This window comes from Heloderma suspectum, chromosome 11 (assembly GCF_057233095.1).
Source record: "Heloderma suspectum isolate Gila_16-S chromosome 11, 16-S_ref, whole genome shotgun sequence".
Classification (NCBI taxonomy): Eukaryota; Metazoa; Chordata; class Lepidosauria; order Squamata; family Helodermatidae; genus Heloderma; species Heloderma suspectum.
Genome location: NC_139468.1, coordinates 5,324,682 through 5,348,923, shown reverse-complemented (window position 1 = coordinate 5,348,923; position 24,242 = coordinate 5,324,682). Strand labels below are relative to the sequence as shown.

The window sequence follows — 24,242 nt, the reverse complement described above, 5'->3', positions numbered from 1 at the left end:
TCTCTTGGACTGATAGAACCATACCTTAACTCGGCCTTTCCCCAACCTGGTGCCCGCCAGATGTGTTGGGACTGGGTTGCAGCCCCCACACGTCTGGACAGCACCAGCTTGGGGAAAGGCTGCCTTAACTGATCACAGCATGCTTACTGTCATTTATACAATTCTCCCTTCTAAGGCTGCGTCTTAGGATTGCAGCTTAAGGACTGGAGGTTACAGCAGGGATGAGGAACATGGTGGCCCTCAGGCTGTTGGACTGCAGCTCCCATCATTCTTCACCATTGGCTAGGGCTGATGGGAGTTGTAGCCCAACAACAGCCAGAGGACCATGATTCCGCACCCCTGAACTAGGAAGTTGAAATGTTTCTTCACAATCCATACCGCTGCAGTGCCTGTATCAGGCCAAATCAAAGTTCACAAAATACTGTGCAAGCTTTCAAGTTCTCCAGAATGCTTCCATCAGGCCAGATGGTAAAGTAAAAAAAGGGGAGGGGAAAGGGGAAAAAAGTGGCTAACGTTCAAGGCAAATTTAATTGCCACTGCCTGTACTTTCTGCGTTTCATTTCCCTCTAACTTTGCTGTTTACTATTCCTCCCCCACCATCCCTGACAACCATGTATGACTACAAACCTGATCAGCCCCAGGCAGCAGTCAGGAATGATGGGAGCTGTAGTCCAGCAACGTCTGGAGGGGCATAGGATCCTGATCTACACTTTGCATTTTCTCAGATTTCCAAATAGCAAGTGCAACTAAATAATCTGAGCTCAATATCCATCCAGTAGTAGGTTATCTATTCTGCCACCTAGCTCCCCAAGTCTCTCAACTGGACACATTTAAGCTTCTTAGCAAGCAAGCATCATAAGCTAGTAGCAACTACTATCATTGGAGGAAAGCAGCTCAGCAGTTCCTTTATAGCCAGTCCTCTAAATAAAGCAGCATTCATTTCTAGCAACAAGGCCAACGTTCACATGTAGGAAGAGCAGAGACCTCTATCGAACTGAATACCACTTGATATTACCTCAAACATACCACCTTTTGAACCTAACATTACTCTGAAGCACTTTGAAATTGTGTCAGAACCCTCCTTAACATAAACTTCCAATTCAAGTCATTTTTCTTTATGTAAAAACACTATTTATTGACTAGGTTATAAACCGACATATGGACAGCATTTCGCCCCCCAAGTAAACAATGTTTGGAGATCGGAAAGGTGCTTTTGACTGAGTTGCTAACATGCGAGACAAATTTTTAAAAACAAGTGAAAATATTTCTAAAGTATTTCTTCCAAGGTCAGCAAAGTGTTTTAACAACTCTGCTACAATCAACAGTTCTGATGATTGACCCATAGGAATTAGTGCATATGATATGTCCACATGTTCACTCAGGACAAACACATAGTACAGTCCCTTTCTGCAGACAGGTGAAAAAGCTTGTGGACATGCAGATTTTTTTGTTTTTAAAAGAGATTCCTTTAAAAAAAGTGTATAAAGTGAATTTAGTGCTTGTGGAAGGTGCTGAGTCAAAAGCACAGGGCACAGGAGTCTTTCTGGCTGCAAAATGGCGGCGCTATCTCATTCTGCCCTCATTCTTCAGGTGGAGCTACACTTCACAAGAAATACAGGGCTGTCACTGTGAAGAGCACCCCTGTATCAAACTCTCTAAATTGTAGCACACATCAGTCCCATACACACACATTCTGATGTCATGTTGTGCATCTCTATTCCATGCTACTGATGGGCACAGAAACCACAGAATGAGACCAGGGCATGAAGTGTTCTGCATGCTATGGAGGAGGCACCTCAACATGGAGGTGACACTTTGGGTAGCAGGTCAGTGTTTCTTGTAATACACGATTCTGCCCTGAATCTTCAGCCTGCACGGTTGGCGCTTTTTGTTCAGAGGGTGGCTAACTTATGTCAATACAATACATTATTTGTAGACAGCTTTCATTGGCCAAATATTAATGCAATTGTTCTGCAAGCATTACTCTGTTCAAAAATTAAAAGCCCTCTGACCGAACAGGCTAGGACTTGGACAGAATCCATTTTGTGTCAAGAAAACCTAGCCAGGGAGGAAATCCAAGCATTAGATACATCCAACATGGGAAGTGGCAAAAAATCTTCGCATTCATACAGGATAGCTGATTATGTCTTGTTAGCTTAGTAAATCACTGAGGTTTTGTTTCTGTTTGCCAGCCAAGAAGCATTTGACCGTTCATAAGACACTGTCATGCACTTTATTACCAAATAAATGACAACAGTCATTTATGGCATGGTCTACCTGTGAGGGCTTCTGCAGATAAACGTTATAAAATATTGTTTGGAGAAATCATAAAAATATATATTATCTCTTTCCTTAACATTTAAGCATATAAATATTTACTGAATAAGCATCATTTAGGATAAAAACATGGGTGCCTCCTATGACGCTTTGCGACACTGCAGTATAAAACAGTTATAGTAAAGGCAGCTATTAAGTGTCAATGGCTAGCCAGGACTTGCAGACCCATTCAGCAGCAAGTAGTCCACTGGGCACAAGTCCGGAGGCAAATCTCAGAATAGGTTTTGATAACGGCAAGACGTCATTCCATCGACACATTCTTCAGTCTTGGTTCAAATCCAAAACGCAAACATCTTTCACTGTTCTGTCTTCTGTTCCTGTTTCCCATTAAGCTCTTGGTCAATTCTGCTTATTAGACAAAAAGTAAAGAGTCAGGAATACATACATTTTTGCACCCTGATTGAGATTGAAGTTCTTGACAGAAAAAGAGTAATGCTTATTACTTGGCAATTGCACTGAAACTGTTAAAAGTAGAGCAGCAACTTTTCTTCACAGACCATGAATCAGATCTTGGAAGGGGAACACAAGGCGACTTTTTAACAGTGACAAGGTAACAGGCAAATGACACACAGACCATGGTGAGGAAAGGTACAGCGTCCTTCATTTAAGTGCGATTTATTCAGACCGAGGCCTAGAGCATGGGTGTCACGCAGAACTGAAGTACAGCACACACTCCTATTAATGAAATTCCTAACCCTTCGCATAGAATGGTATCTCCACACATTAATTTTGGCACACATCTGTCAGGGAGCTGGTTTTGGCTGTGGCTCCCTGTTGCATGTAGACTTGGTAGGGAATCCAGGTTGGCCACCATGTAATGTGCAAAAGCAGCCCGTACAAGTCAGTAGAGCTAGATGCTTTGGCTCCAAGAGAGCCAACTTCATAAGGGGTATTTTAGGCTCGAAAAGCCATCCCTGCTTAACGTATTGATGACGGACAGCCAATGACACACAGAAAGCTTGCAAGTCTACTTCAAACGCTGACTCTGCTTATGAAATCAGCTCTGGTTAGCCCTAATGCCAATGCCTCACTACACCATGGTTAAAGTGAGCCAAGGCAGAGAGTGGGAGAGTCATGCTGGAGGAGAAAGCCTGCAGCCAAGTGCCCAGTGTCTTAACCATGGCTAATCTCTCAAATTAGTTTCCACTGGCACAGAGTTTTTCCCCCCTATGCATGTTCTATTGCTTGTCAGTTTAAGATGCAACTGGAACAAGCTGGGTAATTAATCCCAAGACTAAGTCTGGCCAAGTGAAGTTCTCTACAATTCAGGCAATGTCAGATATTTAGAGAAATGCTGGAGAAACAAATCTAGTAGCCTGTCCAGATATCAATGCATAATATTCTTCATGGCTCCAAGTGAATAGAGTCAAATGCCTGCTTCTAGCTGTTGTCAGTTCTTTGCCAGAGCTTAGAAACATCTCTGCCGCTGTTTAAATTTGTAAAAGACACAGAATGACACTTGTGACTTTGAAGACTGACACAACTAATAAGCAAGCACTGGATTAGAGGGATCTTATTTGAAATTATTCCCATTATGTTTTTGTGATTTGCTGATCTGTTCAGAGATCAAAAACAGAACTTCACCTCAAAGCAATACCAGATCCCAGGTTAAAAAAAGGAGAAAAGTGTTTATATGCAACCAATACAAGATTGGTTATACAAATTCCTCCCTGTGCTACAATCCTCAAGTTGTAGGAGGGGTTGGATTAAACATGGGAAAGCATCCTTCCCATGAAAGCAGCTTAAGGATCCTAATGCACACGCCTTGGTTTGTAATACTGCTCTGAAGACAGACTAGCTTTGCCTTGCTAGGTTTGCAGTTTGACCCCTCCCTCACAAGAGAAAAATGATGATATCTGCAAAGAGGCATCTGGAATAGTTATGCATAATGGGCACATTCTGGATCAAGTGAAGTTGTTAGTAGCAATAGCAATTGGTGATCTGAATTGGACAGTATTGCTGAGGTACATTCATTAGCGGGTCACACACTTTTGGGCACCAGAAGAGTCCAGCATGCAATGATAAGACACCTCCCCCGCAAACAAAAAAGATACTGCAAATGCAGACAGCACAAAGCAAAAAAGCTATACAGCCAGTTTAGATAGTGGTTGTGCAAATTAAAGCAATTTTGAACTCAAGTGATTACTGTGTCACAGCCACCATCAATCTGGATTTAAGGAAGTATTTTGCAACAATGGCTAGCCAAGTTTAAGGGGGGGAAATTTTGCAGTTCTAGGTTTGAATATTAGTGCATTAGCCTTTTCGCTAGTTAGCTTACATCTGACGTGGCAAGCCATTTGCGCAACAAATGTGGACAAACAAGCATAAGCTTAGTCAGATACATGCACAAGATTTTGCGATGGGTTCACTCTCATTCGCACATGCTGTATGCATTCCAGCAAGCCAAATCCATCCTAACAGTCGGCACAGTGCAGAGATCGCAAGATTAGAGATAGTCCTGATCAAGATGTGCATATACCTTCTGGGTTTCTTTTTAAATTTTTCTTCTTCATACCTTAGTGGGGAAAATTTGATTTTAGTAAGTAAGATGCAGCTTTATATACCAGCAAATCCCAAACAGCTTTAAAGCCAACAATTAACAGCACCTATTTAGCCAAGGCATTCCCATCAATAACTTTTAAAAGCCAAGATAAACAAAAGCAAAGAGATTTTGTAGTAAAGCAATACTAGTTATGTTGTAAGGTCACTACTCTATGGTTTCTATCATGTTTGTATCCTGCTCTCCAAAGAGTTCAGGGTAGTGTGCATCCCTCCGACAAGTAGATTAGGCCAAGTGGTAGCAACAGCCCAAGGTGATCCTGTGAGCTTCATAGCTAAGTAGGGATTTGAACTTGGGCCTCCTCTGTCCTGTCCAACAGTCTGTCTAGAACAGCCTTCTCCAACCTAGAGTTGGGATTGAAACTCCCATCATCCCAATGGCCATGTCATTTTTAGAAAGTCAGTGCAGGGCAATGATTCGAGTCATGTAGCATGAATTTGCCAGATACATATTCTTGCAACAGCCTTGAGGAAGGTCACTAGGGAATTGGCACAGGTATGTCTTATCTGCAAGAGTTGCCTTATGTCTGCTCTTTCAAATGACAATTTTCATTTTCTGGATACTTTGCCTCCCAATACTGTTTATCCAAGCATCTTCCAAACTTTTCAACCTTCACTCCTAATTAAAGCCTTTTAAACAATCCCAAGTGTTAGAAAGAAAGTGAACGCATGCACACACAGGACTAACCTCTTGTTCATAACTGTAGTTCATTACCTAGCAGACCTCCTTCCCTTATACGTAACCAGGTGACCTTTAAGATCAGCAGAGGAGGCCTTGCTGGTCATTTCAAAATGAATGGAATGTCACTGTGCAACGCCCCAACAGCAGGCCTTCTCTGTAGCAGCACCCACCCTCTGGAAAACCCTCTCTCGTGTAGTTTGGGAGGCAGAAAATGTGACATCTTCCAAATGTCTCCTGAAAACATACTTGTTCACCCAGGCTTTCCCTAGGCTATAAGTAAATTATGCTGTTCCATTTTACTGCTCCTTGATTATTTTTTTATTGTAGTTGGAAGTGTTTTAATGCTGTGTTTTTAATGCTGTATTTTAATAGTGAACTGCTGAGAGATTTTATGATATTTAGTGGTATATAAATGCCACAAATAAAATAATAAATGAATTAATACACACAGAAGTTGCCAACATCTGAACATGAACTTTTAAAGTGACATAGGTAATAAATAGAACCTTCTATCTGCTTTGAGCTCTGTGTGCACCCACAGCAAACTGGACAATGCTAAAATTAAAAGCCCGTGATCTTATGTTGCATTGCTGCATGTTATATTAAGATAGCAAAATGCCCACTGTTATGTCAGAGAAAGGTTAGAGGGGTTTTGTGTGTGGGAGAGTATATATAGAGTCACTGGGTAGCCAGCCAGATGGGCAGCTAATAAATAAAATAAAGAAAGATAGATAGATAGATACACATACCAGCCTTCCCCAACTGGGTGCCCTCCAGATATTTTAGACTACAGCCCCCAGCATTCCTGACCACTGGCCATGGTGGCTGGGGCTGATGGGAGTTGAAGTCCAAAACACCTGGAAGGCACCAAGCCCAGGAAGGCTGGACTACATGTATCTAAATCACATTGATATATGATAGAAAGGTGGAAATGACAATCATGGTTGCCAAAGGAGCAACAGCTGGCAGCGTGGATGGGCATATGAAACTGTACGGAGCTGTCAATCCAATCATACAACCTACTGGTCTATTTTGGATGCCCTTTGGGATCTGTCCAGTTTTAGACGACTGCCATGACGGTGGCGAGGTATCTCCATCAAACTGTATTTACATGCCGGAATGGCTCAAATTTTAGCAGTCAAATGAAAGGCATCAGTTGTGAGAACTTCTTGCCACCTAAGTTGATGAATCAATTGACTTTTTAGCTATGGACCCTCTTTTCTTGGGGAGGATGGAGTTGGGTATTTTTTTTTAAATGCTGAATTTCTTTCCAAGGCACACCCAAGGGGGCACGCTACAGGGTTAAGGCTGTAAAACATATTTTTTATGAATTGTTGTAAACCGCCCAGACAGCTTCGGCTATGGAGCAGTATAGAAACAAAATCAGCATCATCATCTATCTTCCTACATACCTAGGCAGGGAGGATGTGCATACTACCAAGATCCCTGGGTGGGGTGGGGGCGGTCTATTTCTGTAGTCTGTGAGCTAACACCCCCTGCACGCCCCTCAGTGATGGCCAGTTCCGCCAGTGTCAGGGGTGAAAGGCAGTCTGGCCCATATCCCCTAAAGCAACAGTTCCCTTCCCCTTGTAATTGCAAGCTGCTTTGGGGGCCAGTTGGGTTGAAAAGAAGGGCGTAAAGATACACCACAACTCGACAGATGGGACATTTAGACATTTTCAAAAAAGCATCGATGCACCATGTTGGGACTGTGAATAGGTAACTAGCAACCTACTGTTTTATGCATTCAGGTATGCCAACATATTCCATGGGAACGAGTTCTGCCAGCTCTGCCAGGGTAAAGACATATCTGATTTTTTGGCTGAATTTTGAGCTAGAAGAGATGCAAAAAGGTAGTTACTGCTAAAATGCAAAACATACCAGCACTTAAAAAAAATGAAGTAAATATTCCGAGTGTTACCTAATAAAAGGTTTTGTGACTGCCAGAAGTGTTCTAATGAACCACGAAGGATGAACTATGATTAATGACTTCAGGTTTTTCCTTAACCTAAAGTTAAATCAAAATATTAAAAGAGTGATCAGCCATAGAAACAAGGCAAAAAGCTCCCTAAATACTAGCTTGTACATAGCAGATACTAAAGATTTACAAAGACTTGCTACTGCTCTACGTACGTACGTACGTACGTGTACGTGTGTGTGTGTGTGTGTGTGTGAGAGAGAGAGAGAGAGAGAGAGAGAGAGCGCGAGCTAGAAGGAACTTCTAATGAGCCTCAGATCAGCACTCTTATTAGAGCCAGGCTAAAACAGCAAGACCACAGTTGTGCTCAGATGATTTGAAGGGACAATGAAGGGGAATGTCTCCCCCTACCTGCAGATAGAGGCTCTGCCCATGTTTCCTGGGCAGGAGGCGGAAAAGGAAAGGAAAGCCATTCTGGGAGAAGGGCAGAGACAGGACTGAGCACCTGCATCCTCAACCTAGCGTCCAGGACAAAGGAAATGGACCCACTGAGAGGACACACACACACACACACACACACACACACACGATCTATTGGCAGAATTAGAAACTGGATTGGGAAGTTTAGATGGTCTTTGTAAATACGAAGAGAAAGGATACAGTGAAAAGTTGGAGAAAAGCACTCCACAGCATGCTAAACAAGAACCTGCATCTTAACCTGACATGAGTCAATCATATAAGGAAGGATGGGATGACCTGAAGATCTCTAAGGCTGTGCAAAACTATGTCTACACTGCAAGAACCAATGAAGAACATCCTCAGGAGAACTCCCTCTTTTCCTCCCTGTATACCTAAGTAGATCTGGTCCCATCCAAATTCAAAGATTAGATTCCACAAAGCCAGGGATATTCTAGCAGCCAGGATGGATAAACAGCATCTCTCCAGATTACAACTTGGCTTAAATTTGAGAAATGCTTGTGTAACTTTTTCTTCTTAACCATGCTGTCCAGAGCATGGACCTTTTGTGTGGAAAGCATATGTCCAGGACAGAAATGATATGTTAATGGGGAATACTTAAGTTTCTTAGTTCTCATTACTAATTTTTGAGGAACCCTCCCTCTGTGTTTCTTTTTACAGCAATTCTGAAGCTGCTTAACAATAAGCAGCAATTAACTGCTGCTTAAATTAGCAATTTAACAGCAATAAGCTGCTGTTAAAATGGTAGACATCTTCCTAGAGAGATATTGTAAGCTGGACACTAGTTAATGTAGTGTTTAAGTTGGCCTTTCTTCTAGAACGGGGGTGGGCAGGATGTAGATCTCCAGATGTTTTGGACTTCAACTCCCAGAAGCCCCTGCCAGTATGGCTGATGGTCAGAACTGCTGAAGTCCAAAACATCTGGAGATCTACTTTCTGCCCCCTCCTGTTATAGAACACCCAGATCTAAGGAAAGATTGCAGCTCAAGGGGAAAGCATATGCTTTCCACACAAAAAATTCCAGGTTCAATTCCTGGAATTTGCATGGAGGGACTAGGAAAGACTCTTGCCTGAAACCATGAAGAACCCCTGCCAGTCACTTAGGCGATGCTAAGCTAGATGTACCAGTGGTCTGACTTAAGCATTTTCCTATGCTCTATACTCAATCCTTCTGGAAGGTTTAAGAAACTTGCTTTAGACTGTGTACAAAAATAACCTGCCTCATTGTTATACAGGGCCATGTGTCAATTGTGTATTTTTTTTCTTCTTCACCTGATCACACTAGCGTAAGCACTAAGCAAGCTATTTCTGCCCTGGAGGTTTGGAACCCAAATCACACAGAATGAGACAGAGCTGCCTTTCAGAATTTGACAAACAATAAATAAATGACACTTTAAGGAACTCTGTACTGATCACTATGCTGGTGTGCATTTTCATGTGTTAAACAGTTAGATGTCTTATATACCTTCTTAATCTTACCTCCTATCAATCTGTTGGTAACACTTCCTGAGCCAACCTAGACTGGGCATCTTCCTCCGTGTTGTTGCACCATTCAGATAAACAATCATATAGTTCTCCGCTACTAACAATTCTAGTGTGCCAATAACATACCTGTGGATAGAGAAAGTAAAAGCAACCTATTTTCCCATTAAGTTTCGCCGAGACCACCACATTCAAGCATCCTTTGCTGCAGGTGCCTTGGCCATTCTTTGTGCTAGCCTGGTCAGAGCGAACTGCCATCATCGGGTGGGTTGGTTTGGGGCGGGGGGGGGGGGGGGAGAAGAGATCACATTTTCCACTGGGCCATATGAAATGTTGGCCATCTCTCTCAGCATTAGCAGAGAGGGAGGGGAAAGAGTGCAAGGACTTTGAGCATGTGGGCCCTATATCCTTTAGGTCAAAATATTCCAATTTCCCAATCACTGTCAAGGCAGCACTTATGAAAAGAGTGTTACAGGACCAACATACAGCTGCCAATGGTCTTGGATGACAAATAGATATTCCTTATGCTGCTGACATCCCTCTGTTAAGTGAAGCCCACTGATGACACATATACAAACACGGGAGGCTGTGGAGGCACAGGAAATCAGTAGGTGAAGCAGACCAAACAGAAGGTGGTCCAATTTGAGGGGAAGGGGAATTTCTCTGGCAGCTGCCAGTTTGTTTGGTAGCTATGTGAACAGATTGGAGCAAATCGGCTTGGCATTTGAACAGGGCCAGCTGAATCTTATATTTGAAAGAGTCACTGCATGATGACAATAATGGCTCCCAGTGTAGTAAGCCACTTACAGTATTACCCCTTATTCAGCTTTGGAGATCAATCTGAAATAAGACATTGTAATTGATTTTCATTTAAGGAATGTTAAATTGTTGGTTCAATCCTAAAGGAAATCAACCCTGACTGCTCATTGGAAGGACAGATACTGAAGCTGAGGCTCAAATATTTTGGCCACCTAATGGGAAGAGAAAACTCCCTGGAAAAGACCCCGATGCTGGGAAAGATTGAAGGCAAAATGAGAAGGGGATGGCAGAGGATGAGATGGCTAGATAGCATCACTGATGCAATGAATATGGACTTGAGCACACTCCGGGAGAGAGCGCAGGACAGGAAGGCCTGGCGTGCTATGGTCCATGGGGTCACAAAGAGTCGGACCCGACTGAACAACTGAACAACAACAACAACAAAATTGTTGGTGGTGTTACTGGTGGGTATTTCTAGCCTGGCTTCAGCAATGTCAGATGGGTGAGGTCACAGCTGGTACTTTGTATGAAGAAGGTCTTGGGTACAATCCTTAACATATTCCATTATAAGGCTAGAAGGGCTGTGGAAGACTCCTTGCAGTAGCTCTTCAAGGCCTTAGGCAATGGAGCTGAGCGAACTGGATTATAGGCCTGATTCTGCATAAGGCAGGTTCATATGTTGACAAAGTACTACTTACTTAAACAGATTATCCATTAAGTATCTGTAGTTTGGCTGTCCACCTTCTGGCATGAAGCAAACTGCAAACACAACAATTGCATTTAACCCATCCCCGTAGTAACCTAGAAGAAAAGAAAAAGGCAGTTATGCTTTTTCCTGCAGTCTGTGAAGGGTGGTGTCCTGAACAAGGCATTTCCTGTTAATCCTCACCTCCATGACTGATAACTTTTTTATAGGGCTCAATTGCCTTCATGTCTACCCTGTGATCTTGTTCTCCAATCCGGAACATTCGCCATCGCCGTTCCTCTTCCTTTTCATCTGATGCTGCATATTCTGAAAGTGATCCTTTTCTAATTACATCAGTAGTTTTGGGCTTTGGAAGGTCATCTGTCCATATTTTTTTAAAAAATTAAAAATATTTCAGATACCATTACAGTAAGAGTCACATACTAGTCCAAGTAGGTTTGTTACTTCACTATCTGCTCAAAATCTTTTAAAATCCTGTGCCGTTATATTGAAGTGTTAACATCTATATCTAGAATTGCTTGTGTTGCGTTTTTAATAAGTGATTAAGCAATGACTGTGCAGAATTATTTTAAAACTCAGATATTTGAAGTACAACGCTGCAATTCCTTCCCAAAACCTTGAATATATTACAGATTTTTAAAAAATCAACATGAGATACAGCTGGTCCTTTGATCAGAGTAGCTTCTATTTTTGTAAATCAGAGCTGTCCACTGTAACGGAGTTCTTGGTATTTGAGCTAGATACAGCTGGATTCAGGCAATTAATTTTTAAAAAGCATATTCAATTGCATAACCCATACTGATACCCTAAAACGATGTATGCATGATGACAATGCTGAAAACCCTTTGATCAGCTGACAGCCCTGGATATCTTCCCTTTAATAATTATTTTCCCATTGATTATAAGTTTAGCAGTGAATCATTTCAATGCACTGATTGCAGCAGTCATGCAAATAGACATTTCAATCAAAACTGAGCAGAATCTTGGGGACACCCTGAAGAATGCATCAACCTCATGGCCTCGTTAAAGTAATTTCAGTAGCACAAACCTTACCACAGAGGTGTGAAAAAACTACTGCAGCATGTTAGTAGTTTGTTTCCAAGACAGAGGTTGTTAATGGAAACTATCCTTCCAGGAAAACGCAGACAGCCGCATTAAAGAGAAGAGAAGAGACAGAAACCTTATTCCAATGACGTACAACTCCAGTCCAGCCTCTCTCTTGCCCAATGTACTGTAAAGTCTAAGTACTTGGAGTTGTGCATTTCTCACCCCAGCTTTAATGCATTTGAAAAACTAGCAAAAATGAGCAAAAGACTGCCACAGTCATCAACTACAGTATGCACTGAAGTTTGTTCAAATGCTCAAAGCAAGGTACTACATTCAAACTGAAGAAACACCTTCCTTAATCTCTACACCAATTTCAGATGGTCCATAATTGATTCAAGAGCTATCTGAAAAATATATCTGAAAGTTGGTGTTGAGCAAAATTAGCTTCTATTCCTTTGCATGGAAGTAGCGATTCAGCTAGTTTGTAAGGTGAACTAAGACACAGCCAGAAGCCTTGAAGAAAACTGTTAGCTTCATCGATTTAAGAAATACATGCACACTATTTTGAACCAGCTGATGAATTGCCATATGACTAAACATTTTACTTATCACCATTACAGTGTCCAGTGTTCCTGTGGGAATACCCTGGATAGGACACATGTGAACAGAGTTGCTAACCACCTCAATTAACAAGTGCATTGTTTGTACTGTTTTAGTCTTGTACACCACCTTGAGAGGTTTCTCTCCTTAAAGACAGCCTAAAGATAGTTGGAAAGAAATTATCCGCAAACACAGAGACCACCAATAAATTATTCGCAAACACAGAGACCACCTGCAGGTGGTATATAAAATAAAAAAGGAGGTTTTACCTGCCTCTTAAATATCAGCGTAAAAAGCACTGCCAAGATCCATAGATCCCACCACACAGGGAGGGGGAGCGTCATACTGGAAACCAGCAGTCCGCAAGGCAGCCTAGACCAAGGCCGTCGTACAGCACTCCTTCCAATATGCTCAGAATATGGTATTTCTTCCAGTAGGCCTACATGGGGTTATTCCATTTTACAACAAAATCTCTGAGAGGTGAACCCGGGTTTCAGCCACATCCAAATATGGAAAGTTTCGTCTTCATTCTTCCTCTCCACCCCCCATCCTGCTCTACAGATCTTACATTTTTAGTTGTGCCCAAACTTGTGAGAACTATCTGGTCAATAGCCATTCCCAAAGGGGAGGCTTACACCAGGGCCGCAAGGTGCTTCTTAGAGGACCAATGGCCATGTATTTGGGGCAAGGATGCCACCACCTGCCCTGGACTGGTCAGGAGCTTTAGCCAGCCAGGATTGGCAGAAAGGCCCAGCTCAGGTGTGGTTGCACATACAACTCTCAAGTGCCCTTTCAGTATCAGTGGGCCAAAAGGAGTGGACACTGGTCTAATGGCACCCGAGACCCTACGCTATCGCCTGCAGTCCTTTACAGTCGGGATGGGCAGAAGACAGGGATCTACTGGTAAATCATGATGATTTGCAGTAGATCAACAAGAGTTTTTCACTCCCAACTGCTGAACAATAGCAACAACAAAAAAGCTCCCCCCACCCCTACATTAGGCTGTTCGACTCCCTGATCTGTAGTAACACAGATATAGGTTCATCCTTGTATAGCAGTGGTGGCGAACTACTGGCCTGTGGGCTGAATCTGGCCCACAGAGGAACCTCCACTATCCATGCCCCTCTCCCAGCGCTGCCCCCTCCCCAGATATCATCCCCACCCAACTCCGTACCTCTCTCTGAACAGAGAAAGAAAATGGGCAGGGTGGGGGAGGAGGATGTCAGGCGAGAGGATGGTGCTTCACCTCCTCAACATCATCTAGCCCACCGGATTAGTCTGGAGTGGCAACTGGGCTCTCAGAACAAAAACGGTTTCCCACTCTTGTTGTACAGGCAGGTCATCCCAGAGCAGCATGTAAGTGACTCTGACCCCAGGCCACCATTTTGCACTCGGATCTGCTTGTTGATCCTTGGGACTCTAGTTTGGAAAAAAGATCACAGAGGCCTAGATTTTGCCCATGCCTGTTGTCATACAATTTGATCTGGAAGAAGTTTAGCAACCTTGCCATATGTGTCACAACAGGATGCAGAGGAAGCAGCCAAAGCTCAAGGGGCCATCCGCCACACAGGACAGCTCCAGAGAATATGCATATGCACCGGGCTGAGATATAGTAACAAACCTTACCTTCCCATTCAAACTCATTACTATTTTCAGAGGGCGTGTCTATATCATCCAGATCAATATCTCTGCTGTCATCCAAGTCGGACAAAATGGATTCTTCACTGTGATCGAGAGTTAAATTTATATTTGGAGCCAGAAGTTTCTTCTTAACTTTGTTGCCATTCACTTCTAATAGGTTAGGAAGGGGGGGAAGTTACATTATAAGAGATTTTAAAGCTATTCCAGCAGGATGAGGTGAGGGGGGCGAGAGGGAGAGCAGAGTCATTCCTCCTGCCCCACTAAAGACCTCCCTCATGAAGGCTCCTCCCCCCTCAACTGTTACCACCAGCAGCCATTCCAGCAGGTTGTATTGAGGGAGAGAGGAGGGCCATTCCATCAGCCCAAATAAAATAATAATTTTTCTCCTCTTCCCTCCCCATTCCTTTTTCCTTGTATATCATGTCTTCTTAGATTGTAAGACTGCAATTACTTGTTTAATTAATTATATGTAAGCCACTTTGGGAGCCTTTCTGTCTGAGGCATAAAAATACTTCAAATAAGTGACATATTTCTCAAAACAGTCATTAAAGGAAACTGATGAAAGCAACATTTTACTTCAGGTCCATATGAACAGAACTTGAATATTGCTAAATAAGAGCCTTTTAGCATGAAAGAATATGACTAGATCTTCCTTTGAGCATAACTATTGTGCTGCAGTCACATTTCTCCTTTCACTTTTTAAAGAGATATAACAAGTGCATGGTACATAGTTCTGCAAACAGTCTATTGTATACTAATATTACTAATAGTAATGTTTTTACTATTAGTCAAATAGGAGTCATCTAGAAGACTGGAGGACCAATTGTATTCTGTTATGTTTAAACAGCCTTAACACTTCCAGGTATAAAGAAGGCAAACAGATAAATGTGGCTGAAGCAATCTCTATTACAGATCTAGGCAAGTGGATACTATCTTTCACACTTAAAAATACTTTATTTCCTAGTTTCATATCCTGTTTGACCCATCCAGCACAGGAACTGGCCAATGGAAAGTCAAACAAGGCAAATGCTGAGGTGGAATATTAGAATCACTCAAGTGTTTTGATGATGCAGGAGTAAACAGCAGCCTCACCTTCCAGGAAAAGGCTGTGAGGACAATAGGCAGAGCTCCCTTATATCATTAGCAAAGATAGTTTAGACCAGCTTTCCCCAACATGGTGCCCTTCCAAATGGGTTGGATTATAATCCCCATCATCCCCAGCCATCTGGCTGGGGAAGGCTGGTCTAGATTGAGTACACTTACCAGGTTGGTCCCCTCTTTCAGCAGGATCAGACATATCTTCAATATGGTCATCTTCTGGCAGAGGTCTGGGATACAGAATAAACGCAAGAGTCAAAATCACAATATTCCATGTCTAGAGATGGGAAGGCCCGGAAAAAACAAAACAAAAAAAATAAGGTCCCCCACTTTTTCCAGACTTTCACATCTCTCTCAGACACTGATAGTTTCTTACATGACATCTGGATGCTAGCTTTGCGCAACATGAATACAAGCAAGCACAAAGCAAGTTAGTTGCCAGAGACGTGGAACTCAGTGGACAAGCAAGGCTGACAGCCAGCCAGTGCAATGTTCAGCCTGATGAGTCATAGAAAGCTTCTTATTGAAGGAAAACCTAATGTGTACCCAAGTGCTCCTTCAAGGTGGCTGAGTTTTGCACACTGGCATTCCAGCCTTAAAGACTGCATAGCTGCAACAGCTCAGTTGCAGCTTGCACTTGTGAGGCCAGATCACTGCTTCCGCAGTGCCAGGTCACTCTCTTATAAGGCAGTGGGTCAGTCTTATTGTGTCAGGCGATGAGGGTTGCACCAATATATTATTCTGACTACTGCAGAAGAACTGAGTAGCCTCTGCAATACATGCACCACCCCCTCGTCCTGCTTTGTCTAACGGCTTTGCATGGTGCTGCTATGAAAGACATCCGTAGGTAGTTGCTGCCAGTGGCAATGGCATTCAGACACTCTATTGTCCTGCTGCAATGCCCTCTGTCAGTCTACTTCATCATTACTGTTCTGCATCTTTAACGCTTATCCAAACACTTCCCTGTCACATACTCAGAGGAGTCCCTGAAGCAATGCTTTAGAATAGACTTACACATCCACTCACCTGGGTGCCCCTCTTGAATAAGAATTGGCTCCAGGTTACCAGGCAGGGAAGTTTTTGTACTGAGAATGGTTCTCTTCCTTTAGGCTACCAGTCACCCATAAGAAACAATTTATGCACACTAATAAGCCATACACCTCTTCCTGAGTTTGCTTTAGAAACTATGTAATTCAAACTCATAACTGAATATACACAAGAACCCAACGTAACAGTGCAGAAAATAAGACTTCCAGAGCCATACAAATGAACTTAGATTAAAAAAAAAAAGAAATCAGAAGCCAGTGACTTGCCAGGCCAGGCTGATGAGTTACACAGACGGTGGCTGATAAGGTATTTTTAGAAGGATCAAGCGGAACTTCACTTTCCAAAGAAAGAGTTCTGGAGCAAGTCAGACCTTGCCACAACCACTCCTTACCTTGGAAAATCTTCGTCTTGCCACTCCTCCTTAAGCTCAACGCCTTCCATCCTCAGTGTTGCCTCAATGGCTGAGGCAGATTCCACCTGATCCAGAATTCCTCCCTTTCGTGTTAGATGGTAAGAACTGTAAAGTATTTTTAAAAGAACTGTTTGTTCAGCAGTACTCGTGAGCTGAAATGTCTTCCTAAGAAACCCAGCACTAAGCATATGAGTAACATTAAATGAGAAGCAGGAACATGAGGATAGAATCATGACAGAGAAGTGAAGAATTACGGTTTCACTGAAGTAACAACTGAAAATTAGCTCCAGGATTTGCTATGTATTTTCTGTGCAAGTTCTCTGAGAGTGGTGGCTCCATTATGCAGGAGGTGAAGACAGAACAGCGGAGAGGAGACGCCACTCACACTACCCTTAGGGCGCAATCCTATGGAGATAGGCAGCCGCTTCTGAACTTGCAGGCAACCGCCTATCCAATGGAGGACAGGAGAAGCATGGAGGGGATCATTCCCTGTGTGCTTCTCCTGCCCTGCATTTGCAGCTAGACAGCCTATTTCGGCTGTCTAGCCATGAGAAGGTGGAGCGGGGGAGGAGGCTGCCAGTACGACACATAGGATGTGTCATACCAGCATTTCCGCCTTCCCCGCCCCAGAACGCTCCCCGGAACGCCCTGTTTTGGCCGCTCTGCACTCCTCTTGCAGGAAGGTCGCAGCAGTGTGGAAGTGGGGGAGGTTGGTTCCCGGAAAACCACATATCCTATGGCCAACTAGCCACTGACTAGCAGCTATAGTATTGCTCCCTCCATATCCTTGGCGAAAAGCAGGATAAAGATGTAAAACATTCTATTGTATAAACAATAAGGGACTGGTGAGAAAGATTTAGTTTTCAGGTTGTTTCAGTTCAGCAGCTAGTGTGACAACTGTTCATTTAGCCCAGCCTCTCTGTTCCATTCACTGGTAACAATTAGGCTATATAATGTGGTCTACACAGGGCTGCCCTTGGGTCTGGTTTGGAAGCTGCAGCTAATGCAAAATGCAGCAGCTAGGACGGAGCACCTAGCTATTCACATATTCCCCCTGTGTTAAGTAACTGCTCTGGCTGCCTATTAACTACTGAGCCATGTTCAAGGTTTTGCTGACAACATACAAAGCCCTAAACAACTGGGGACAAGGATATCTAACTGACCACGTTCCTTTATATACCTAGTTGACCCCAGAGAGCTTCTGAAGAGACCTTACTAATTGTTCCATGATCAATGGAGTTGCCAGGTAATAGCACAAAAGTGTGCCTTCTCAGTGGTGGCACCTGCCCTTTGGAACACTCTCGCATGTGGCTCAAGAGGCAAAAGACAGCGACAAGTTTTAGCAAGAGTAACCATTGCCTTGAGTATCTTCCATCTTTCCCAGTGCCAAGAGCTCAGGGTAGCTTACAGAAAACCACCCCTGTTATTCCACAATCAAGCCCCTTGCCCCGGAGTCAGTAGCCTGGATAGCTCAACAGGAATTTGAGCATATCTCTCCCAAATTCCACTAACGGCTCCCCTACCTGTTCTTTTGGTAGAAGGATGAGACAACAACAACTCTGCTTGCCATGGCGGACATGTCACTGCTGTTTAGCCCAGTGAGCAACCAGACTTCCTTCCTCCCAACACTGAGGCTGCAGAAGTGAATTAAAGTTGTTCTGGCAGTTGCACAGCAATACTTGCCACCAGTTCCGAAGCCAGAGGAAGCCTGGGGGTTGTTTGGTAGCTGTGTAGCCAATGCCTGTGTAGCCTGGAGACACTTGGCCACACAGGGCCAAACTGGAAAAACACAGCACACCCTGCCTGCCTTTCCTGCCCTGCAGCAGGAAAAGCAGACAGGGGAGAGTCAGACACCACTGCTGGAAGATACTCAGAGTGCTTTCCAGCCACAGCATCCAACTGGCTGTCCTACCTGCTAGCACTTCCTTTGGGAAAGGCCAGGAGGAGAGTCTTGGGCAGTGCTGTAAGGCACCTGGAGTGCCTTCAAACAGTGGCACCCAAGCTGGCATGCTCCTCCTGGGTGGGGGGTTGGCTGACTATGTTTGACTTAGCCAGCAAGACCAAGCAGAAGTTGTAGACTCCTGCAAAGGACACTCCCCATTTGGAGGCTAGTTGTTTGCCTGTACAAGTCTTGAAGAAAATAAGATCTGTTGTGGGCTGGGAAGCCAAGCTGAAGACTTCAGAATAGCTGAACTCCACCCAGCATACCACAAGCAATGATTGCTCGTAATTGATTGACATTTTGCCTCTGCACCTTATAACATAGCCTGAGGAGTTATTCTCTCAATATGCTCTGCACAGCTCATCTAATTGCTTAATAATGAATGATTTAAGCGCCTCCAGGAACATAAAAACACAGAACTATGATGAAGTGACAGTGGAACATCAAGTTGTTCATGTGCTGTAGGTTTGTATAGGTGAAATGTTTCCTTTTAGCATCATGTGTAACTCTACTGATGCTCACCAATAACCTTGAAGCTTATTTTCAAAAAGGATTTGTCCCAGAATTCTGATGCAGCAGCTCCCACCCTGCTAAGTGGGGGAAGGAGCTGCATGCAGTATTGTGGATGAGACTTTCACATTCAGTCACATACAGATAGGCTATTAAAGATAATTTCTCAATGGCAGGTTTGCAGGATAGCTTGGATTGCTGTACAACATGATATAAGACCACATTCGTACCATTATAGACTTTCAAGAGCAAGATACTTTTGCCCAACTTATATCTTCCCCCGTAACCCAAGAGAAGACCAGCAGGCAATTAACTACACTGCAAAATGCAGGCCACTATCCCCACCACTGCTAAATTAAGATTATTGCATAGTCATGAGATTAAAGTGTGCTCTTATTTTTCTATCCCCCTCCTCCCACAAGGGACGCATTCATTATTTCCTCCTTAAGCTGAAGGGCTTTCATTTCTCACTTTTCAGAGAACAAAAATGCACTCCTGTTTTTATACAGCAAAAAATGGCACAAAACTCCTCCCACCAGGCATGTTTACTCTCATGTAACTCCCACGGAGGACTCAATAGGATTCTATGCAGACTTCGGAGTTAAATCCGATTGAACTCAGATGGACTTCTAAATAAACATGCACAGGATCAAGCTGTATGTTTGCTTAGGATTGTAGCCCAAGTGATCTCAGACAGGTATTGATCAACTCTTTAGAAAAGCAATTATGTTCTATAGGTGAGGTGTGATAACCTTCATGATTAATTGGTTTCAATGTTTTTGAAATCAGATCAATTCCCCATTTATAAATCCCCTCAACCTTCACATTTAACAAGCTAGATTCCCCTTTGGCTAAAAAGCAGAAATTGTCTGTTCTCAGGATACCGGCCTCATTTTCCACACAACATCCGTTATTGCAAGACATGCTTCAAAGAAAATAAGATGAGCCGTGCTGAATCAGACCAAAGGCCTATCTAGTTCAGCATTCCGTTTACACAGTGGCCAACCAGCTGCCAATGGTAACCCCACAAGTAGTCCTTCCTCTGCAAACACAACAACCTTTGAATGTTTCCAGTGCTTTGTAGCACAATACAGTAAGACCTCAATTATCCTCTCATCCACTGTACCACCTCTGCCATGGTAGGTAAGCAAGGGCCACAACAGCATAGGAAGCTTGACCTTGGGAATAGAAGAAGATCAGCACACTGAAAGTTAGGAGGCCAATAGTAGTAGTCTTGAGAGACATCTTTCCCTGGTGTGCTTTACAGCACTATCCCTATGTCCCCATCTATGTGCTTTGGCTTGGTTATACTAGGGTAACTAAACTAAATAATATATTCTGTCCCAGTTTACTCCTTACTTCATCTCCCTCCTCTTTCAGTATTGTCCCTTCTGTTTTTGTTAGACCATAAGACACTTGGAGCAGGAATCTGTCCTCTCATTCTTTGAAAAAACACTGCATATAGGAATGGTACTATAATTAACATTAATACAGCAATTATCTGGAAATTAAGAATATGAGGTAGTTCTGTCAGCCCACTTCAGCAAAAACAAGAAACACATCTTAGAGCACCTTAAATGACCAACACATTTGTTGTTGTTCAGTCGTTCAGTTGTGTCCGACTCTTCGTGACCCCATGGACCATAGCACGCCAGGCCTTCCTGTCCTCCGCTCTCTCCCGGAGCGTGCTCAAGTTCATATTCATTGCATCGGTGATGCTATCTAGCCATCTCATCCTCTGCCATCCCCTCCTCCTTTTGCCTTCAGTCTTTCCCAGCATCAGGGTCTTTTCCAGGGAGTTTTCTCTTCGCATTAGGTGGCCAAAATATTGGAGCTTCAGCTTCATTATCTGTCCTTCCAATGAGCACTCAGGGTTGATTTCCTTTAGGATGGACTGATTTGACCTCCTTGCAGTCCAGGGGACTCGTAAGAGTCTTCTCCAGCACCACAGTTCGAAAGCATCAATTCTTCGGCGCTCAGCCTTCCTTATAGTCCAGCTCTCACAGCCATACATTACTACTGGGAAAACCATAGCTTTGATTAGACGGACCTTTGTCGGCAAGGTGATGTCTCTGCTTCTTACTATGCTGTCTAGGTTTGCCATAACTTTCCTCCCAAGGAGCAAGCGTCTTTTAATTTCATGGCTACAGTCACCGTCTGCGGTGATCTTGGAGCCCAAGAAAGTAAAATCTGTCACTGCTTCCATTTCTTCCCCTTCTATATGCCAGGAAGTGATAGGGCCAGATGACATGATCTTAGTTTTGTTAATGTTGAGTTTCAAACCAGCTTTTGCACTCTCCTCTTTCACCCTCAACAAGAGGCTCTTGAGATCCTCTTCGCTTTCTGCCATTAGGGTGGTATCGTCTGCATATCGGAGGTTGTTGATAATTCTCCCGGCAATCTTAATTCCAACCTCTGATTCATCCAACCCGGCATTTCTCATGATGTACTCTGCATATAAGTTAAATAAGCAGGGTGACAATATGCAGCCTTGTCGTACTCCTTTCCCAATTTTGAACCAATCGGTTGTTCCATGTCTGGTTCTTACTGTTGCTTCTTGACCCTCGTACAGGTTTCTCAGGAGACAGGTAAGGTGGTCTGGTACTCCCATCCCTTTAAGAATTTGCCACAGTTTGTTGTGATCCACACAATCAAAGGCTTTAGCGTAGTCAATGAAGCAGAAATAGACGTTTTTCTGGAATTCTCTTGCTTTCTCCATGATGCAGCGAATGTTGGCGATTTGATCTCTAGTTCCTCTGCCTCTTCTAAACCCAGCTTGTACTTCCGGTAGTTCTCGGTTCGCATACTGCTGAAGCCTAGCTTGTAGGATTTTGAGCATCACCTTGCTGGCATGTATGATGGTCACCTGAATTAAATTCGCCCATGCCTGTCCATTTTAGTTCGCTGATTCCCAAGATGTCGATGTTCAATCTTGCCATCTCATGTTTGACCACCTCCAGCTTACCTTGATTCATTGATCTGACATTCCATGTTCCTAAACAATATTGTTCTTTACAGCATCGGATTTTCTTTTCACCACCAGACACATCCACAGCTGAGTGTCCTTTCGGGTTTGGCCCAGCCGCTTCACTCTTTCTGGCGCTACTTGGAAATACCCTCTGCTCTTCCCCAGTATTATATCGGACACCTTCCGACCTGAGGGGCTCATCTTCCGGCGTCATCTCTTTTAGCCTTGTGATACATTCCATGGGGTTATCTTGGCAAGAATACTGGAGTGGGTTGCCATTTCCTTCTCCAGTGGACCACATTTTGTCAGAACTCTCTGCCATGACCTGTCCGTCTTGGGTGGCCCTGCACGGCATAGCTTATGGCTTCACTGAGTTACGCAAGCCCCTTCGCCACAACAAGGCAGTGATCCATGAAGGGGAACACATTTGTACTAATTATTAAAAGTATTCTAACATTGTTTATTATCTTGTCTTAAAATTAAGCCGAAATAGATGAAGTATTAACAAAAAATAATATTACAATACTCAGAGTACTACATTACTCATTATGAAACTGACTTGACATTATTCATTATGATATTGACTTAACTATTTTTATATTACTGTGTTAGTCTGTTGTAGCAAACCATGAAGACAAACAAATTTATCATGGCATAAGCTTTCATGGACTACAGTTCATTCCATCAGTTTTATATACAGTACATATGGATGTGTGTGTATGAAAGAACTGTAAACAACGAGGTCAGAAGGAAATTGAATGAATGTGTTAATTGGCTTACGTAGTGCCAGTGTGTTGGTCTTATCACCAACACCTACCTTGTGAATGACCACTGTTAATAACAGGATTGTCACTTTCTGCATTTAGTTTCCTTCTGACCTCACGGTTTACAAGTCTGCCCCAGCTCCTGATATGTAGCAACCTTCCCCAACCTGGTGCCCTCCAGGTATGTTGGACTACAACTCCCAACACAGGCTGGCTGGCAGATCCTGGAGATTGTAGCGCAACACCTCTGGAGGACACCAGGTTGGGGAAGGCACTGATGTACTGTACTGCACATGAACTTGAAACTTTCCATAAACCTCCATGCATCTCATGAAGAGAACTACGGTCCGCAGAAGGTGATGCCACAATAAATTTGTTAGTCTTTAAGGTGCCATAAACCTCTTTGTTGGTGTTGTATTAGTATTATTGCGCATAAATAACCGTTCTGGTGTGTGTGGAATTAGAATTAAACCTGAGGAAAGACAGAAGACCCCCAATTCCTGCCTCAGAGTTTACCCCCCCATGCGTCCCCCATTCCCTTTCACACCTGAAACCTTCCAAGGCCCCCCATAACAGCCCTCCAAGGCCCCCCATAACAGCCCTCCAAGGCCCCCCCATAACAGCCCTCCAAGGCCCCCCCATAACAGCCCTCCAAGGCCCCCCCATAACAGCCCTCCAAGGCCCCCCCATAACAGCCCTCCAAGGCCCCCCCATAACAGCCCTCCACGGCCCCCCCATAACAGCCCTCCACGGCCCCCCCATAACAGCCCTCCACGGCCCCCCCATAACAGCCCTCCACGGCCCCCCCATAACAGCCCTCCACGGCCCCCCCATAACAGCCCTCCACGGCCCCCCCATAACAGCCCTCCACGGCCCCCCCATAACAGCCCTCCACGGCCCCCCCATAACAGCCCTCCACGGCCCCCCCATAATAATTGCCCCCACTCCTCACCAGTCTCGGGGGGGAGAAGGGGCGTCAACTCAGCCCGTTCCTTCCTTCCCTCGCGTTTAACCAGCCACAACGACCCCTCCTAACGGAAGCGACCCTGCCCCGGAAGCACACGTCAACGAACAGGAAGCTGCGCCGCCGCGGAAGGACGACGCGAAGGGAAGCCGCCTCTTCCCTTATCACGGAGAGGGGAACAGGAGAGGAGACCGCTATATGCGCAGGCGCAGTGGCTCGCAGGAGGAGAGGCGCCGCCGCGGTTTTCCTGCGGAAGGAAGGGTGCGCGCTACGGCGCATGCGCGCGCCGCTCGCCCGTGTCCCGGGCGCTCCCTGCGTAGACCGATCTC

At 44.1% G+C, this 24,242-nt stretch overlaps 1 protein-coding gene across 6 annotated transcripts; it reads right to left on the bottom strand.

The window, feature by feature from the left end:
• Nucleotides 1-1,116: 1,116 nt before the first annotated feature.
• Nucleotides 1,117-24,002, bottom strand: BNIP2 (BCL2 interacting protein 2). 6 transcript variants are annotated; one of them, XM_084816700.1, is made up of 11 exons: nt 23,902-24,002; nt 16,745-16,870; nt 15,472-15,536; nt 14,194-14,358; nt 11,104-11,280; nt 10,913-11,015; nt 9,453-9,584; nt 7,500-7,586; nt 7,314-7,412; nt 4,817-4,852; nt 1,118-2,682 (listed from the first exon to the last, which is right to left on the bottom strand). In XM_084816700.1, exons 2-11 carry the CDS (start codon nt 16,792-16,794, stop codon nt 2,634-2,636), a joined length of 963 nt encoding a protein of 320 aa, XP_084672826.1. In that variant the 5' UTR covers nt 16,795-16,870; nt 23,902-24,002; the 3' UTR covers nt 1,118-2,633. The 6 variants fall into 6 exon arrangements, with proteins under 6 accessions (XP_084672827.1, XP_084672826.1, XP_084672822.1 ...); XM_084816701.1 differs by lacking the exon at nt 4,817-4,852 and having other exon boundaries at nt 1,117-2,682; XM_084816696.1 differs by lacking the exon at nt 23,902-24,002 and having other exon boundaries at nt 16,745-17,091.
• Nucleotides 24,003-24,242: the final 240 nt, after the last annotated feature.

What these genes read in the sequence shown, in the direction of transcription:
- BNIP2 (XM_084816695.1), bottom strand. Translation starts at nt 16,998, where the DNA reads ATGATTCTATCCTCATGTTCCTGCTTCTCATTTAATGTTACTCATATG. An exon ending in TTAATGGATAATCTGTTTAA is followed by an intron (nt 9,585 to 10,912) that starts GTAAGTAGTACT and finishes CTCTATCCACAG; the next exon opens with GTATGTTATTGGCACACTAG. An exon ending in GTCACAAAACCTTTTATTAG is followed by an intron (nt 7,413 to 7,499) that starts GTAACACTCGGA and finishes CATCTCTTCTAG; the next exon opens with CTCAAAATTCAGCCAAAAAA.